The 16,922-nt window shown below is 44.3% G+C and overlaps 8 protein-coding genes across 8 annotated transcripts; 4 read left to right on the top strand and 4 right to left on the bottom strand.

Annotated features, from left to right (window-relative positions):
- Window positions 1-134: 134 nt before the first annotated feature.
- HO173_007020 (uncharacterized protein) lies at window positions 135-1,464 on the bottom strand (the record flags this gene model as incomplete). Its single annotated transcript, XM_037308925.1, has 3 exons — window positions 135-207; window positions 960-1,348; window positions 1,396-1,464. 3 exons carry the CDS (start codon window positions 1,462-1,464, stop codon window positions 135-137), a joined length of 531 nt encoding a protein of 176 aa, XP_037164189.1.
- Window positions 1,465-2,745: 1,281 nt separating this feature from the next.
- On the top strand, window positions 2,746-5,227 carry HO173_007019 (uncharacterized protein; the record flags this gene model as incomplete). The annotated part of the gene is made up of 3 exons (XM_037308924.1): window positions 2,746-2,763; window positions 3,942-4,562; window positions 4,622-5,227. The coding sequence occupies 3 exons, from the start codon at window positions 2,746-2,748 to the stop codon at window positions 5,225-5,227; spliced, it is 1,245 nt and encodes a 414-aa protein (XP_037164188.1).
- An 838-nt stretch (window positions 5,228-6,065) lies between these two features.
- On the top strand, window positions 6,066-6,403 carry HO173_007018 (uncharacterized protein; the record flags this gene model as incomplete). The annotated part of the gene is made up of 2 exons (XM_037308923.1): window positions 6,066-6,248; window positions 6,323-6,403. 2 exons carry the CDS (start codon window positions 6,066-6,068, stop codon window positions 6,401-6,403), a joined length of 264 nt encoding a protein of 87 aa, XP_037164187.1.
- Window positions 6,404-6,557: 154 nt separating this feature from the next.
- HO173_007017 (uncharacterized protein) lies at window positions 6,558-7,539 on the top strand (the record flags this gene model as incomplete). The annotated part of the gene is made up of 2 exons (XM_037308922.1): window positions 6,558-7,167; window positions 7,223-7,539. The coding sequence occupies 2 exons, from the start codon at window positions 6,558-6,560 to the stop codon at window positions 7,537-7,539; spliced, it is 927 nt and encodes a 308-aa protein (XP_037164186.1).
- Window positions 7,540-7,722: 183 nt separating this feature from the next.
- Window positions 7,723-8,454, bottom strand: HO173_007016 (uncharacterized protein; the record flags this gene model as incomplete). The annotated part of the gene is made up of 3 exons (XM_037308921.1): window positions 7,723-8,090; window positions 8,161-8,306; window positions 8,357-8,454. 3 exons carry the CDS (start codon window positions 8,452-8,454, stop codon window positions 7,723-7,725), a joined length of 612 nt encoding a protein of 203 aa, XP_037164185.1.
- A 116-nt stretch (window positions 8,455-8,570) lies between these two features.
- Window positions 8,571-9,524, bottom strand: HO173_007015 (uncharacterized protein; the record flags this gene model as incomplete). The annotated part of the gene is made up of 4 exons (XM_037308920.1): window positions 8,571-8,731; window positions 8,792-9,146; window positions 9,199-9,420; window positions 9,468-9,524. 4 exons carry the CDS (start codon window positions 9,522-9,524, stop codon window positions 8,571-8,573), a joined length of 795 nt encoding a protein of 264 aa, XP_037164184.1.
- Window positions 9,525-9,731: 207 nt separating this feature from the next.
- HO173_007014 (uncharacterized protein) lies at window positions 9,732-11,195 on the top strand (the record flags this gene model as incomplete). The annotated part of the gene is made up of 3 exons (XM_037308919.1): window positions 9,732-9,882; window positions 9,954-10,095; window positions 10,154-11,195. The coding sequence occupies 3 exons, from the start codon at window positions 9,732-9,734 to the stop codon at window positions 11,193-11,195; spliced, it is 1,335 nt and encodes a 444-aa protein (XP_037164183.1).
- A 484-nt stretch (window positions 11,196-11,679) lies between these two features.
- On the bottom strand, window positions 11,680-12,960 carry HO173_007013 (uncharacterized protein; the record flags this gene model as incomplete). Its single annotated transcript, XM_037308918.1, has 3 exons — window positions 11,680-11,711; window positions 11,779-12,717; window positions 12,774-12,960. The coding sequence occupies 3 exons, from the start codon at window positions 12,958-12,960 to the stop codon at window positions 11,680-11,682; spliced, it is 1,158 nt and encodes a 385-aa protein (XP_037164182.1).
- Window positions 12,961-16,922: the final 3,962 nt, after the last annotated feature.

The raw sequence follows: 16,922 nt of genomic DNA, 5'->3' as shown, positions 1-16,922 counted from the left end.
GGAACGAGGATACATTGGAAGACAACTTGTCCCGGGCTGTTCGCAAGGACCCCAAGAACTTCTCTTTCGAAATGTTTTCAAAGAGGTTTTCATCTAGGTCTTCCGCAGACGCGTTGGTGTAATAATATATCTCTTTACCGTAGCAAGCAATCACATAGGCATGTGTAGAAGGATATGGTCCGATGTTGTAGAAGGCTGGGGAGTGAGCTTGTCCAGAATGAATTGTCAGTAGGGGCTATCAAAGTTACTTCGCTATTGCGAATAGTAACTATCTGATATTGCAAGTAGTTACTAGTCCTTGATAGCACCTTACTATTAGATAGTAACTATTCAAATCTGATTCGTAATCATAAATACCTATTAACCGTTTTGATGCATAGGGCCTTGGCGACAGAGAAATCTTCCCGCACAAATGCCAACTATTAGCAACTCAGCTAAAAAGCCTAATCCCGGGGGTGTCTGCTTGACTCCAGACACCCCTATTTGGACCTAAATAGGGCCCCGTAGGGACGTCGCAGGGCCCCTGTAAGGGCGCTGCAACACATGCGCAGCCTATATCTATGCATATAGCCACTGCCTCTTCCCATAATCATTGCTGTCGCTATTTCTCATCACCCTTATCATATCTACCCCAAAGACGTCTCGCAAGAAAGCCTTTCCGTCATGTCGATAGAGAGAAAGGACTTAACAGAAGGAAGGACTTAACGATAGCGCGATATATGTATATAACACTACTTTAGAGCGTGTTTTTAAGACGCAATAGTAACTATTGAGGAAATAGCAGGTCCGGACCTGCTACTTCAAAATTATTTGCTATCTACTATTCGTAGGGCTGACGGGTGGCAAATGGGGTCAAATAGTTACTATTTGCAATAGCAGAAGTAACTTTGATAGCCCCTAGTGTATGGGATACGTTTACGCCGTATCAGGTAATACCCTCAACATCAATCGTGACTTACTCTTCCTTTAAACAATTTGAAGCCTTCAACAGTGGGTCCGATCTATGCTCCAAAGTGAAACCGCCAATACCGCCGAGATTGATCTCACTCAGTGTGCCAATGATTTGCGCAACCTCGTCAGCAACACTTGCTTTCTCGGTTTTTGTCAAGCTAAACCATAGGCAATCTAGAGGCCGGCCATCGATGAACTCCATAGCGATATACGGACTGTCCGATCCTGATTGCTTGATGTTATAAGTGTACACCTTAGGGACTGGTATCGACGGGTGGTTTTTGGCAAGGTACGTAAGGAAGGCTATTTCGTTTTCGACTTGACATGACCAAGCTTCCTCTTTGGGCTCGCGGATGATCATCTTCCGAGATGATAGAGTCTCGATGCTGTCCGATACCTGGTAGATAATTAGTCAAATTAGGGCGGAAAACGTAGGTCAATCACGTGATGCTCGGTCGTATAGGACACAAGCCATACGTAGTTGTAGCCCCCTTGCCTTGATCTGGAAGTCATATTTTCCTGTTGGTTTGAGTGTGTATGGTGGTTCTCCATTAAAGCATTCTCCAAAGCGTTTAACCTTTCCTGTAGTGCCACACTTTGGGGCGATAGTCGCAGTACTCCATGTGTTTTTTGCAGTATCCGACATGCTTGCCGACCTGGCAATGGTGAGTAGTCGGCATTTGGAAGCTATGTTTGACGGATGAGGAAACCATTAAAGAGAATCTGTGACTCTGGCTGCACACAGTCGAAAAAAGGACCAACGATCGTTGAATATCCTGCAAAAGACCAGAAAAGAACATGCTTGGGTGAGAGCACAAAAGACTGGCAACGGTCACTACCAGGAGGGTAGCTTTAGGACAGTCTCCTGCATTCGAATGAACAGAGACACCACCCGGTAAACAAAGAGCGACAAGCCAACGCCTGTCGAACAACTGAAAGAATTCGTGCGAGAACATTTTAAGTAGCCCAGGGTCGACAAGCTGGATTATAGGCGTTCGAAAAGACGGGTTTGAAATGACCGATGGTGGTTAACTAGACCAACAACAAAGGTTCAAAAGATGCCCGCCTGACTTCGTACCTGATTAAAATTAAGATGACACGGGGCTTTGGAGGACCAAGAGGAGCAGGTCTATCAATGCCGATGGCCCACACCTCCAAAAATCGAGCTTTGTGTACCCCTGTCATTTCTTATGCTTCATCGCCGCCATCTAAACCCGAGGTGTTGTTGCGATTTCTTTTAGGGGATGATCAAGCGTGTTCCTGGATCGGTGACCCGTTCCCAATGCAGGGTTTGATAAGCTGACGCCGGGTGCTCCACCAGCAGTCAGAAAACTGCGAATCTGCTACCTAGACTCATTTTCGATTTCGCCGCCGCCATCGCAAACAAGGATGAAAGAAGCTTTCGGTCAGTGTCTGGTGGCGCTTGCAGGTGCACCCGTAACCCGGACGCCAAGCAAGTGGCGTCAGGGTTTTTGATGATTACTCGAATACCAGACATAATCTAGTCTACAGGGGGGGTATGCCGTAATGAGCTTACAATATGATTGGCTCTCGAAGCGAGGAACGAGTGTAGGGCTGGCCACAGGATACCCCGCTAATGCGAGTCTGAATACTGAGATTACTTTACAGACATAGCAATAAAATAATAGAAATCTCTGGGACCGCGCATCTTGATTGAAGCCGTGCAGCATCAAAAGGATGATAAACAAACCATTTTAGGACCTGGAAAGGGTTTTCGCACCCTTTTTGAGCTCGGTGCCAATGTTAGGGAGTGCGAAAGTCAGACAACGAAAAATGCTCCCGATGCCCTCAGTAAGATTATGACAAGGTTCTCGTGGCTGGGAAGGATTGGTTGTTCTATGGAGGCCTGCGGCAGGATCTTATCCCACCAAGCCAAGTACGCAATACTACATATGTGGCTAGCCATTGCAAGAAGCACCTTCCAACTCGCTCCCGGAGTCATCGTCGTATTGGTTTGGACTTCCCCTCCCTCCCTCCATCATACCAGGCTCAGCCTGCTGCTGGCGACAACGTACTAGTGAAGGCATCGCCCATGGCGTGCTTGGACAGCAGATCCAGGAATGCCGACAATCTCCTTATTGCAACGCCGATATAGGCTACTTCATAATCAGATGTCAGTACTAAGGCGACGTACCCGCCGAGCAGTGCCACCATCCGTTCCATGCAGTGTTCAGCTGCCTCGCCAACGTCGTTGTCGCCGAACATTGGCGGCTTCAATTACTTTCTTCAAGAGTCCGTCAGAAGACTGGCCCACGAAAAGGCAAAATCGCCCGGAACTAGTGTTGGTGACTGCAATGAATGCCTTGGGTTCTGCCACCTGTTTCTCTGGGCGCATGCTGCCAGTGACTAACAGAATGATGAAGTTCAAATCCGAATTATGTCTTTCGTGGCCCTTCGCTAGGGGATTTGACCTCAAAGCGCTTCTCAACTCATCTCTTTGACGCATACAAAAGACCGACAGAGTTCTGAAACCATACGTACTAGTTGTTTGCGGTCATTTGAATTTCATTTCTTTGTTCACGGGTAATTAGATTTTTGTCTGTTTCGTTTACTCGCAGCTCAACCCTTACAAAGTCTCATCACATAGAAACGTTCTCAGCCAGGTGTATTAACTTGTCTTTGGCACTCTGTGTCGCGAATGGCGATGGGGCTTCAGTCATGAGAGAGCAGGCATGTATAGGTGAAGTTTTGGTCGATTTTGGGCTTCATGATTTATTTATGCCTTGCTTCCAAAGTCTCATTAGTCGGTCTACATATATATAAAGGCACGATGTTATTCCCAATGCCGACCACCCGCAAGTGCAGTAAGCATCATTTTGAAGTCTCTCTCCCCAATCAGGACTGAAACCACAGTCGCATAAAACTGTTGCGGGAGGAAACGTTATCTGTCCTCTACCTCTTTCCATATTTCAGCATGCCTATATCTTCGACAGTGCCTTGGAATAGATGCTGACTCTGCGAACATTCAGTGGTCTGTAAACATGTCGGACTCTGCGACAGACACCAAGAGCGATGTCCCAACCACAAGAAAGTGTTTATCTACAAGAAAGGCACTACAGGACGTCCTCAAAAAAGTGTTGCCTGCGATAGAGGGAAACCACAACATAAGTAGCGAGGATGCTGCTATCGAAGATGTGACGGTAGACTTTCTCGCAGAGGGCGGCTACAACTACGTGTGGCTTGTTTCGTTTTCTTCAAAACCCTCTGAACAAGATGGTACAACTTCCTTGCATACAGCCATACTCCGCGAGCCAAACGACGATGCATTCTTGCCGTGGCAGATCGAAAATGAAGTTGCCCACCTCACTTTCATTGCCAAAGACCATCCCTCGATCCCAGTGCCCAAAGTCTACGCGTATGACGATGGAAAAACCGGGAACGAGCCTTACATCATGATGGAGTATATTGATGGGCAGCCTCTGGGTTCAGTATGGACTGCATACTCTGAGGACGAGAAATTGGCAGCTGCCCGACAAGTTGCCCAAATAATAATCGAAATGGGCTCAATCACATTCGCTCGGATCGGCGGTCTGACCTTGAACCACGAGATTGGGCCAACGGTGGAGGGCATGAAGTTGTTCAAGGGTCGAGTATGCCGTCTCAAAGTCGCAATAATGAACGTATACGTGGACTAACTCCACGCTCGCAGGACAAATTCCATTCGCCAGACTGTTACGACATAGGACCTTACCACTCAACGCACGCTTACGTCCTCGGCTGCTACGACAAAGAAGTCTACTACTATACCCATGCTCCTGACAGTGATATTGATGAAGGCTGGTTTGACGTCGTGACAAGAGACACATTCATCAAATCTTTACGAGAGACTCGGGACAGACTAGCCTCAACCCCATCAACGTTTCTCCCAGAGCAACCATTCACCCTAGTTCACAACGACCTCAACGGCCGCAACATCATGATGCGGGATAAGAAGATTGCGGCGATCTTAGACTGGGAATTTGCAGGTAGCTACCCGCTGAGTGAGATGCTGGAAGGCAGAGGTGTGGATCTGCTGGAAATAGTGGATGATGAGACGGAGGAAGAGAACAGCGCTTGGAGTCTCCGCATGGAGGAGCTAGTGGCCGAGGCGGCGAGAGCAAGAGGATGGGATGAGGGGAGGGTAGAATTGTTAGTTGGGAGGGGAAACGAGGAGCTTGGTCTGGCGAGGATAGAGATGGTTCCCGAGTTTTTGGCTAAAGATGCAACTGATATTGGTGCCGGCGACGATGCTGACAATGGTGTTGGAGGTTCCTGAGGCTGGACGGCATTGGTAGTCTAAGTTGCTTCCTTTCTTGGTGATGTACGGCGCCTAAGCAATTCTGAAAGCCTGAACATTTGGCCTCATCAGTGGCGACTGCGCTGGTCATAGTGAGACAATGTTTCAATAAGCCTAGTTGCTCCATGAGTACTGAGGTTTACTATGAATGCTAGCGATGTGTTCCCTCGACCGTCAGCACAAGAAATGGCAACTGAAGCGGCATACGACCCTCAGATATTGACAGAAATCATCGACAGTGTCTTTTCCATCATCAACCGTCAAAATCTTTCGCGACCGCACTAGGTCATCAAGGAAATGGTCTTCGAGAGAATCGGCAGCCACCGGTAAAGTAATTAGTTCTTGCGGGCACCTTTCCCGAGCATAAAGTACGGATAGGGGTCCTGAAACAATTAGTACCGTAGAGTAGCCTGCATCCAGGTTTTCCCATCTCGTACAATACCGGTTGATATGCAATGAACCACGAGCTGATTACCAAGCTGAAGTATGCATTGACTCCCCGGGCACGCAATGTACTCCACACCCCTGCGAGGCCAACTGGGCTACAAGTAAGATGTAGAACTCTATACGCAGGAACAAAAAAGGTGCACAGCCTCAGTGGGTTACTGATCGTATGTAAGTCGCTGCTCCGAGATGAATGGTGAATCCAAACCCTTGTCCGTACTAAACGGCTGCGCCCACTCACAATCATCTCATTTTGGCAAGAGTAACCCCTCGTGCCATTCCCGACTTTTTCTGTCGTCGCAACCAGTCGACCATAGCGTGTCTTGACAGCTAGATCTGTTCGCTGTCCACATCGTCAGGTGTATACACCACCATGGATCTCTCGAGTAACCACCTGGAAAATGCCACCAGCGTGGTAAGGGCGATGAACACGCTCGTTGACCCTGTCCGTCAAGCCCAGCCAGGGGCCCGAGAAGGCTTGTTGGCGCTATCTCATCGATTGACCGCGATGGTGGAGACGCCAAGCGAAACCGTCCAGAGAATTGGCTGGGCAGAGGTATAGCACAGCGCCTTATCTGAAGACATTATGGAATCCTATCCTACGAAAAAGCATAAACTGATTCCATCCAGTCGGCCCGGTTTGCAGCGATCAAAACCGCAGTCGACTTGAAGATCTTCGATGCCCTCAACGAAGCTGGCGGCGATTCGTAAAACATCTCGAAGCTTGCAAGCCAGACGGGCGCCGAGGACTCATTGGTCGGTATGGTTTTCGAGTCCAACCGGATCCCCTGTGCATGACTGCAACGAGACTTGACCGCTTACTCTCCCATCATGGGTAGCTCGGACGATGAAGCATCTTTCCGCCATGAACATCGTTGGCGAAACGGGTGCCGATGAATTCTCCCCAACTCATTTTTCTAATGCCCTGACTTTTCCCAAACACCGTGATGGGATCAGCTACTGGTTTGCAAGCGACATCCCGCTTTTGCCGCTTGTCATGCTGACCCACTGCAGCTTTGACGTTGCAGGCCCGTCCTTTCACGGGACGCCTGGTTATCTCAAAAACACCAAGTATCAAAACCCGAGGAACATCGCCGATGGACCGTTCCAACACGCCCACCACACCAAAGAACCCTTCTTTGTATGGCTAGGGGAGAGACCTGAGCATTCCGAACATTTCAACAACTACATGAGCGGATACCGTCACGGGAAGCGCAGCTGGATGGACGAAGGCTTTTACCCACTGAAAGAAAGACTCGGAGTCGACACGCCAAATGACGAAAAAAATCCGGTCTTCCTTGTGGACGTAGGAGGCGGTCTGGGTCACGATCTAGAGGAGCTGAAAGTCAAGCATCCAGGCATTCGGGGTCACTTAGTGCTACAGGACCAGCCGGAAGTCATCGCCCAAATCGGCAAGGCTTCGGATGGCATTGAGTTGACTACCCATGACTTCTTCACTCCACGATCTGTCAAAGGTTCGCATCAAAATCGGTTTGAGTTGCGCGAGAAGCTGACTGGGCGTTGACCTAGGTGCTAGAGCATATTATCTGCACTCCGTCCTCCACGACTGGGATGATGCTTCGTGTCTCAAGATTCTTCGAAACATTGTGCCTGCTATGCGACCCGGATACTCAAAGCTGCTTATCAATGAGAACGTCGTTCCCGACGTCGGAGCGGCGTGGTCGATCACATCCATGGACTGGTTGATGATGGCTTTGGGCGCCGTCAGGGAGCGGACGGAAAAGCAGTGGAGGGGTTTGCTTGGGCAGGCAGGACTGAAAGTTACAGGGGTCTGGACTTATGAACAGGGAACTGAGAGCTTGATCGAAGCGGAGACTGAGACTTGATGGGCCTTTCCGATAGAATTCAGAGTCTTGTCGCTAGCTTCGTTCTATTATCGACCATTGTGCACATGATGGGTAAGATGTCAGATTCACTGAGACGATCCTCTTGTCGAGGCTAGCTGAAGAGTGACGTCTGAGCTTGAAGCAGGATCACAAGTGGCTCTAGTGATGGCCGTTGCTTTCTATTTAATCATTAACACTTGCTGGGAGGCTGGCTTTAGCCAAAGCACTACTCATAGCCTTGGCCATGGCCTCCTCTGCATCATATCCGTAGCACCAATCTTGGGTGACAGGATCACTCCATTGATTCGGACTCTCGTCGAAGTGAAGGCCCTCGACCTCAGGGCGCATAGCAATATCACGAGCCTCCTGTTCGGGACCGTCTGCAAAGTGCCACAGCTTACCGTTTATGAGGCTGGCTTCTTGCATCTGGTTTGCGCGTTTGACTCGGATGGTCTCGAAAACGTTCAACGCTATCTGTAGCTGACTCTTCGATCCGATCATACTTATGGCTTCAGCCAAGCCAGCGGCGTCTTCAACGGCCATGGCGGCGCCTGTTCAATACAGTCAGTGGACATTTGATCCTGTTTCACATACATTCTCGTCACTTGGATCGAGGCTTACCTTGTGACATGTATGGCAGCATAGCATGAGCAGCGTCCCCCAGCATTAGCAATTTGCCAGTGGGTGCGACCCACTTCTCGACCGGGGCTCCGGTCATCAACGGCCACTTCATTGTCTTCTCGATCATGGCGATGAGTTTCAGTAGACTATAGTGCGTCTGTCAGTTACGCTATGAAAGTCATAGTGACCAACCTACGCCGGATCCCATCCTTTGAAATGGTCCTTCATGCTTTCTAAGGCCTTGCCCTGATCCCATGTCTCTGGATCTTCTTCTTCCGGATGGGAGAGAACCATATTGAAGGAATTTCCCCCAGCTATTGTGTAGGTCATTACGTGACGCATCTCGCCAATCCTAATGAAACTGGATGTTGGCTTCAATTCTGGAAATGAGATTGCTTGGTCAGAGTGAATTACCAGACATTCATGCCTGGCTTCTCCAGTATCCAAGAGACAGCAGGGTCCTCTCTGATTTTCTCGACACCTACGGTTGCCCGATAAGCCGCGAATCCTGTTCTAAGTGGAACTCTATCGACGCCATCTAGAATCGTTTTACGGGAAACAGAGTTAATTCCTTCGAGATTCCTTGATCAGAACGCGGCAGCTTTTGCTTCTCCAGAATTGGTTCACATACCGTCAGCCGCTACTATCAAGTCTCCCCCGAAAGTGGATCCGTCCTGGAGGGTCAGAGACGGGCCGTCCATGTCATAATTCATCACTTTGCTCGCAGTAAGGATTCTAACACCAAGCTCCCTGGCCAATCTTTGCATTGATTCGTGGAGATGAGCCCGGTGAACGACGTAGTACGGAGCCCCGAATGTGTCGTGAAAGTGAGGAACCAAGTTCGTATAGCCAATGACGTTGCCATTCTTCCAACGCCGAAAAGATATATCCTTCGGCTCGACAACTTTGCCGTCGAGTAAAGGCCCCAGGCCCCATCGTAAGAGCAGCCTGCTGACATTGGACGGTACTTGTATGCCGGCACCAACCTACCATGCTGTCAGCTTCTAGCTTTGCTATTCAGATCTCAGAGGTTCTTACCTCACCCATCTGAGGCGCTTGCTCGAATATAGTGACCGCATGACCTTTTCGTGCCAGCGCAATCCCGACGGCTAGGCCGCCGAGACCAGCACCCACGACTAAGACATTCAGAGCGAGTGAAGAAGGACTTAGGTTGTTGATTTCGCAAGATGCCTTGGCGCTCCCTCCTGTTCTGGGCAACGCCTTCAGAAAGTTGAGACTTCGGGTTGGATAGGATGGGATCTGAGACTCTCAGCAGGTCCCGTGAACAGAGGCCCGTTGCTCTTTACCGGCAGTTCACTGGAAGTCACTGCACTTTCACTATCACCCTGACTCGTGTAAAGCATCTTTGGCGTGATCACTTCTTCAGCAAAGCGACTCTATGAGCTAGTGTTGGTTCAATATGGGAGCTCGGGAAATCCGTCTGGGGAGCGAGCGAGGGGAGGGGCTCCGAGAGAAACTCTATTCATACTCTAGGATAAACCTTTCTCCGAATTGCTTGGCAAACGGTCAAAACAATATTGGCCCACATCTCAGGCTCTGAGCAGACGGCAATGGTTCTCGAGCTCCATATCTGGGGCCCAGCCTTCTCCCTACCCTCAATCGATCCGCATTGTCTTACCGCCATTGCATACTTAGCCCAGGCGTTACCTCGAGATCAATGGGTCCTCGTTGCGAGTTCTGATGCCACATTGAGTCCTACCAGTCCGTGAGCCACCACACGCTGCGACCTGTGTATCGCTTTGGGTGGAGATATGTACTGAGACAGGTGACAGAGGAGCTACCGGTGCTTCAAGATGGCTCGGCGACCATTGGCGGCTTCGAGAACATCGTGGACTATCTACGCAAAAGGTCTGATGGAGATTGGGATATAGACCGGCAATTTTCCAACCCAAAAGACAGGGCAGACGTCACCGCGTAATTGATCTAGTTCCTCAACATTCAAGGATCCACAGCTGATCGTCTCGCGTTCTAGCTTCTCCTCCTTCCTTACCTCCCAAGCCCACCCCCTCCTCGATCTCTCCCTCTATGTCGCTAGCGAAAATTACTCCAAAACCCGCACCGCCTACTCCTCAATCCTCCAATGGCCAACCCAATACTTTGTTCCACCTCAGCGACGGACAATCGCCAAAGCGCGGACCGAGCATATGGGCCTTTCGTCTCTAGACCTCGACACTCTAGATGAGGAACGAAGAAGCAGCAGGAAAGCTGCGGATCTCATACCGCAATCATTACGGACGTCTCGGCCCACAGTGACGGGGCTGATGAAGGAAAAGCAATCGAGTGCCAGGTTCAAGTTGGATGCGCTGGTGGATGCGGCGTTCAAACCATTGGAGCAACTTTTGGGAAAGAAGAAATGGATGTTGAGCGATGAGAGAGCGTCGAGTCTGGATTGTGTGGCGCTGGGATATCTTTCGTTGGCCTTTATACCGGAAATGCCGTTATCGTGGCTTGCGGAGGGATTGCGGGGGAGGTATCCTGACTTGTGCAAATACGTGGAAGACGGAGTCAAGGAGGTCTTTGGCGGGAAAGTAACGGTGGAGGATGCGTTACTGAGCTCGACAGGAGAGCAGTCCGCCATGATTCAAGGAGAAAATGAGAGTGGACTGCCTTGGAGAGCCCCCGAACAAAATCTTAGCTCAGCAGGCGCAAGCATCCTCAACAGCACGTTCGACTCAGTGCCCTTCTACAAACGCACCATCGTCACCACCTCATCTACCCAGCCACAACATTCAACAGACGCACCACCACACTCGCTCACATCGACACTTCTACCACCCTTGCTAGCAAGCGCCGGGGCGGTCGCAGCTATAGCCAGCTACCTCCTCTACTCCAACCTTAGCAAGCAAGAGCCAGAGAAACGGAACTTATCAGATATGGGCGAAGCGGGTGCTATGTTTGCGGGATTGGATTTTGGGGAGCCGAAGAAAGAAGTCAGGGTTCCGCCAGCGGAGGGGAGGGTGCCGGTCGGGGTGGAGGTTGACATTGAGGGTGTTGGGGAGAGAAGGGGTTTATGAGAGTGGAGCCACTGTTATTGAACCTCTTTTTGACGCTGAACTCAACTCTGGGGATGGTGCACTCGTCATACGGGACAGACAGGTTCCAAGCCCTAATTACTGAATTGACTTCGGAGGTGACAGGCAGTGGAAGCAGCATCTTTGCCTCGAAGTCAGCTCGGGTCTTCGCTTGTTACCGCTCTTCAAAGACGTTGATATAGGTGGCGTACGAAGCCGCCAAGATATTCATGGGCAGCTGTCCATTCTCGGCAGGAGAACCTTAATCAAAGCAGTCAAGCAAATGTCCGTTCCATGCGGGATCAAAGTGATCTGCGACTGCCACCCGCTCTAATCTGGCTGAACCTGCCGACGTTCCAAAAAAGCTGCCTCCTTTCCACCAATTCTTCTTCAATATTTGGAGCGTGGAAGCCGCATGGCGGTGTGATGCGGATGGACAAGAAACATAGTTGGGAATAGTATAGTGATTATTCTTTTCGAATATATTTCAAGCCCATTTGCCCAAAAGAGCCATCAGACCTACTCAAACGTCAGTACCTTTGCCAATCGCCGAGTGCCCTTTGGGGGGAGGTGGCCGAGGACTCACCAGCACCCAAACACATCATCCCAAACGCAGCCATCACGACCCTCAGCTTCGCCCTCCTCATCACACTACTGAACATAAACTCATGCGCCATCAGCTCCACCAGCCCCGTATATATCAATATCCCCGCACTAATGCTATCAAACACGCCCTCCACAATAAGTCCCGTCTGCGATCCCGGCGAATACGTCTCCCTGACCCCCAAGCCCACTGCCATGGAGACCGGCGTTGATATACCGTACCCCAGTGCGAATAGGTATGGGGTCCACCGTGACGATTTCGGCCAGGGCGTGGCCGCTAATCGAGACCCGAGACCCAGGCCTTCGAACGTTTGGTGAAATACCAGGACTATGTAGAGGGTGTCGAATTCTTGTCCTGCGACTGCGAGGGTAAGGCCAACGAATATGGAGTGGAATATCACGCCGAACTCGAGGATGAATATTGCGGTCATTTGCGCCGCGTAGTCTTCTACTTCGTGCGGAGGTTTGTCGGGTTTGGTGTGGATGGCTGGTTCCTGGGAGGTAGGGTTGTCTTGATCATCGTGGTCGATGTGCTCGCGGGTGTGGGAGAGGTGGTCTTCGCCTGGTGTATGTTTTTGGCCGTTTGAAGGGGAGCGGGTGGTGCGGATTTGGAGGCCGTGGTCGTCTTGCTCGTCGTCGTCATGGGTATGTCCGAACGAGGAGAATGTAGCGAAGCGCATGGCCATCAATTCGATGAAGAAGAGCACAAAGATCGTCATGAGTGCTATACCTTCGGCCCAGTCGTAGTCCGTTATCGGGCCCTTGAGGCAAGGGTCTGTAAGGGCATCGCAGGCGGGAGCGAGGAGGTGGATGAATGCAGTGGCTATTATGACGCCGGAGCCAAAGTATTTCGCAATGAAAAACGCCCATTCCGGAACGCCTACGCCTCGATGGCGACCCGCGTAGACTGGAAAGGCGGCCCCTATTGTCGTTAGTGATCAATTGGTAGATGCGCTGGATGATGATTGCTGAGAGTACCAAACATTGAGCCAACCAGTATCACGAAGATGGCTGAGACACGCAGACCTATGCGCCCATCATAGTCGTTGTCCGAGTTGCAAGCAGGCTTCGCAGTAACTGTTGCTGCTGCTGATGAGGACGCCGCCGCCGCCAATTGAAGTGCTCCTCGAGCGACAACACTGGCTACGGCCTGCACGTCCTCCATCCTGCCGGCCCACAGGCTAGTGCTGAATCTTCAAATCAAGATGGATGCAACACTTTATGGCTCAGCTTGATGTAATAATTTCTTTTTCCGTCAAGTTGACTTCGGATTTCTTCGGGGCGCAAAACAAATAGAGTAGTTCTTCGGGCTTCTTTGCTTGGCCTGTGGCCCTTTTGGAACGCTAAATGGGATTAAGTACAAATGGAAGCGACAGTGATGATGCTATGTACAGAAGATAGAATCGAGAAAACAAAAGCCGCACGCAATTATCATCAATGCCCACTGGTAACCTACACAGATGACATATAGAATGACGAACAATGGGAAAGTAAAGTAAGTAAACTGAGGCTAAAAGGCGGGACATAGGAAAATTGACTTTTCGATTAAGCTTCGCGCCTCAGGGGTACACATTTCAGCTTCCAGAGGCGCACTTTTCTAAGGTATCCCCACTCTGAAGACAACGACAGCTTGTGCATTCATCTTCACCATATGTCAGTCATCTGTCAGAACGTTGGGCGATATAGGTTATACAGTAGAGAGGCTTGGCCCCGCAGTTGGTGAAGTCACCCTCAGAATCTTCCTGATCAATCCTTAGTCCGGTTGACAGAGACCCGTCGAGGAGACTCGAGGACAGAGAGCATCACCAATGCTTCGAAATACTAGGACCAGTCCCCGTCATTTTCTACGTCCTTTGGCTTTCCTTCAATCGACAAGAGCTCCTGGATGCTCCAGGGTTTGTAGGTATATCTTGGAGGGATGTTCGTGTTTTGAAAAGGTTCGTCTGTAGAAGTGGTTTTCCCATAATTCTCATATGCATAGTCCTCTGCATCGTGCTGCCAAAGCCATTTGCCTTAACTAGCTTGAACGGTGCTTGGCTTTATTGCAGCCGCTTTCCAGTCAGGTCTGTGACGAATGTTTTGATTCACAAAGCCCAACAGCTGACAGCAACAAACGCGTTCAAATATATAAAAAAAAGATTAGATATAGAAAAGTATATAAAAGTATATTTAATAATTCTAGAATAAATTAACAATATCTATAATAATAATTAGAATTAAGAATTAGATATACTTAAATAAGAGATAACTTTATATTACTTATATAATAGCGATAATAATAATTAAGATTAAAATATCGACTTAGATAATATAGCTTTTATAGTAAACTTTTTATTACTATATACTAGATTAATTATATATAAATAAAGATTTATAATTTTATCTTTTAGATATAATTATATTTAATATTTTAAGATTTTTATAATAGCTCGATACTTATTAATTAGCGCGTTAATATTATTATATCTAAGCTATAATAGCGCTTATTATTAAATTCTATATTATACTCTTAAATAGCTTAAAAAATAAGATCTACTTAATTATTAGCGCGTATAATAAAATTATTCTTAATACTTATATCTTATTTAACTTCGATATTATTTATTTTCTTTTAATTCGAGCTTTTATCTTTATTTATATATATAATAATTCGCGCGATAAGCGAAACTTTAGACTTCTTCGCAATTACGCTCGCGTACTTTTTTTTATATAATATTATTAAAATATAAGTTTACTAGAATAATAATTAGAACTAGAAATTACTTATCGCTTATCTATTATATCTTATCTAATTTATTTAAAAGCTTACTTCTATTATAATAACGATATATTAATATATTTAACTTTATACTTTTTAATAATTATAGCGTAATTAATAGCTAAGATATTAACTTTCTTTACTTTTTTAATTAGCTTCTTCTTAAATATAAATATATTTATTCGCTATCGCGATCTCTTAATATTTTTATTTTAATTAAGCTTATTCTTCGCTTTTTATTTTAATTAAGAGTCTAATTATCGTCTAATTAATCTATATTAAGACTCTTTAATATCGCTATTATTATTAATATTTAATATTTATTATAATAAATTATTAGACTTAATCTCTTCTACTTTAATTACTATAAAAAGATAAATTAGTAGATATATATAAAAGAATTAAAGGGCTTATATGAATATCTATAAATATTAAGCTATTCTTAATTTTAATTAAAGCTTGTTTTATTAAAAAGTGCGTTAATTCTAGTAAGTATCGATATTAGAAATAAAGAGAATATATATTACGCGCTATTATAAGTATATTATTATAGAGTTTAATTTAAAGAATAATTATTTCTATAAAGATAGTAAGACTTAAAGATAAGAAAGTAAGAATAAAATATATAAAAATTTTAATAAGTTATAGTAGTTTAATATTAGTTAAATTAGATAAAGATAATTACTTACTAGCTCGCTCTTTTAAATCTTTTATCTTTTAATCTATATAAATTATAATAATAATTATAATTATTATAAAAGTAGCTAAGATTATATTAGATAATAGCGCTTAATAAATATAATTCGCTTAAATTTAAATCTTTAAAATTAAAGAGAAAGCGTTTTATTAATATTTAATTTAAGCTAGATAATATAAAGTAATCTAAAAATTTAATATACGCGATAGATATCTAAGCTTTTCTTCCCCTCTTCTTTCTCTCTAAGACTTTCTTTTTTATATTAACTCTTCTTATTATTAAACTATCTTCTTTATATATTAGACTTCTATTTAAATAATCTAATATTATTATAATTATATTAAAAGTATAATATAGTTATTAAGTTATATATTTATTCTTTTATCTTTTAATAACTTTAAGCTAATATATAGATAGATCGCGCGAAGAGCTTAATTTATATACGCTTAATCTATTATTAATAGCTCTTTAAAAAAGCTAATACTATTCTAGAGTGCTAGATATAGCGTTAAAGTAAAGTCTTTATTAGATATTATTATCGCTTTAATCGCTATCGCTATTACTTTAATAGATATTATCTCTACTTTAATAGATATCGCCTTTACTTTAATAATATTAAGATATTAATAAAAATTAGATAATATATTCTTCTAATTATTATTATATTTATTATATATAACTAACGCGAGCTATAGCTCGAGCTTTACGCGAGATTTATTATTATTAAAAATTAATTAATCTTATAATTTTAAAGCTTCTCTTTTAGCGTCTAATTCGTTAGATTATACTTAATTAAAATCTATTAAAGCGCTATTATATTTAAAGATTTACTTTTAAAGTATTATATAAGATAATAGAAGTCTTTCTAATTCGTTAGTTTAAGAGTAAATCTTTTATTATTACGCTTTATAATTAGCTCTAATAATTTCTATTTAAATAAATATTTATCTTTATATAATATATAAAAAGCGAGTTATATTATAGAAAAAGAATTTAAATCTTATAATTATCTTAGCTAAGTCGTTTAAATTAAAAATAAAAATAAATTTATCTTTATATAATTTAGTTAATTTATTAATTAATTATTATATATATAACTTATAAGATATAATTATATATTATTAATTATCTTAAGTAATTATAAAAAGTATAAAAGAAATAAAATTATATAATTAAGTACTTATAAACTTTTCTCTTCTAAGTATTTATTTTAATTTAGAGTTTAATCGCTATCTAATTAAAAAAAGATAAGATATAAAAAGTATATAAAAGTATATTTAATAATTCTAGAATAAATTAACGATATCTATAATAATAATTAGAATTAAGAATTAGATATACTTAAATAAGAGATAGCTTTATATTACTTATATAATAGTAAGAGTAATAATTAAGATTAAAGTTTAACTTAGATAGCGTAGCTTTTATAATAAACTTTTTATTATTATATATTAAATTAATTATATATTAATAAAGATTTATAATTTTATCTTTTAAATATAATTATATTTAATATTTTAAGATTTTTATAATAGCTTAATACTTATTAGCTAACGCGTTAATACTATTATATTTAAACTATAATAAAGCTTATTATTAAATTCTATATCGCGCTTTTAAGTAGCTTAAAAGATAAAGTTTACTTAATTATTAGCGCGTATAATAAAATTAT

Source organism: Letharia columbiana (genome assembly GCF_014066305.1).
Source record: "Letharia columbiana isolate WasteWater2 chromosome Unknown Sc0000022_s0, whole genome shotgun sequence".
NCBI lineage: Eukaryota > Fungi > Ascomycota > Lecanoromycetes > Lecanorales > Parmeliaceae > Letharia > Letharia columbiana.
The sequence above is the reverse complement of the archived record's forward strand: the minus strand, read 5'-3'. Positions and strand labels throughout refer to the sequence as shown.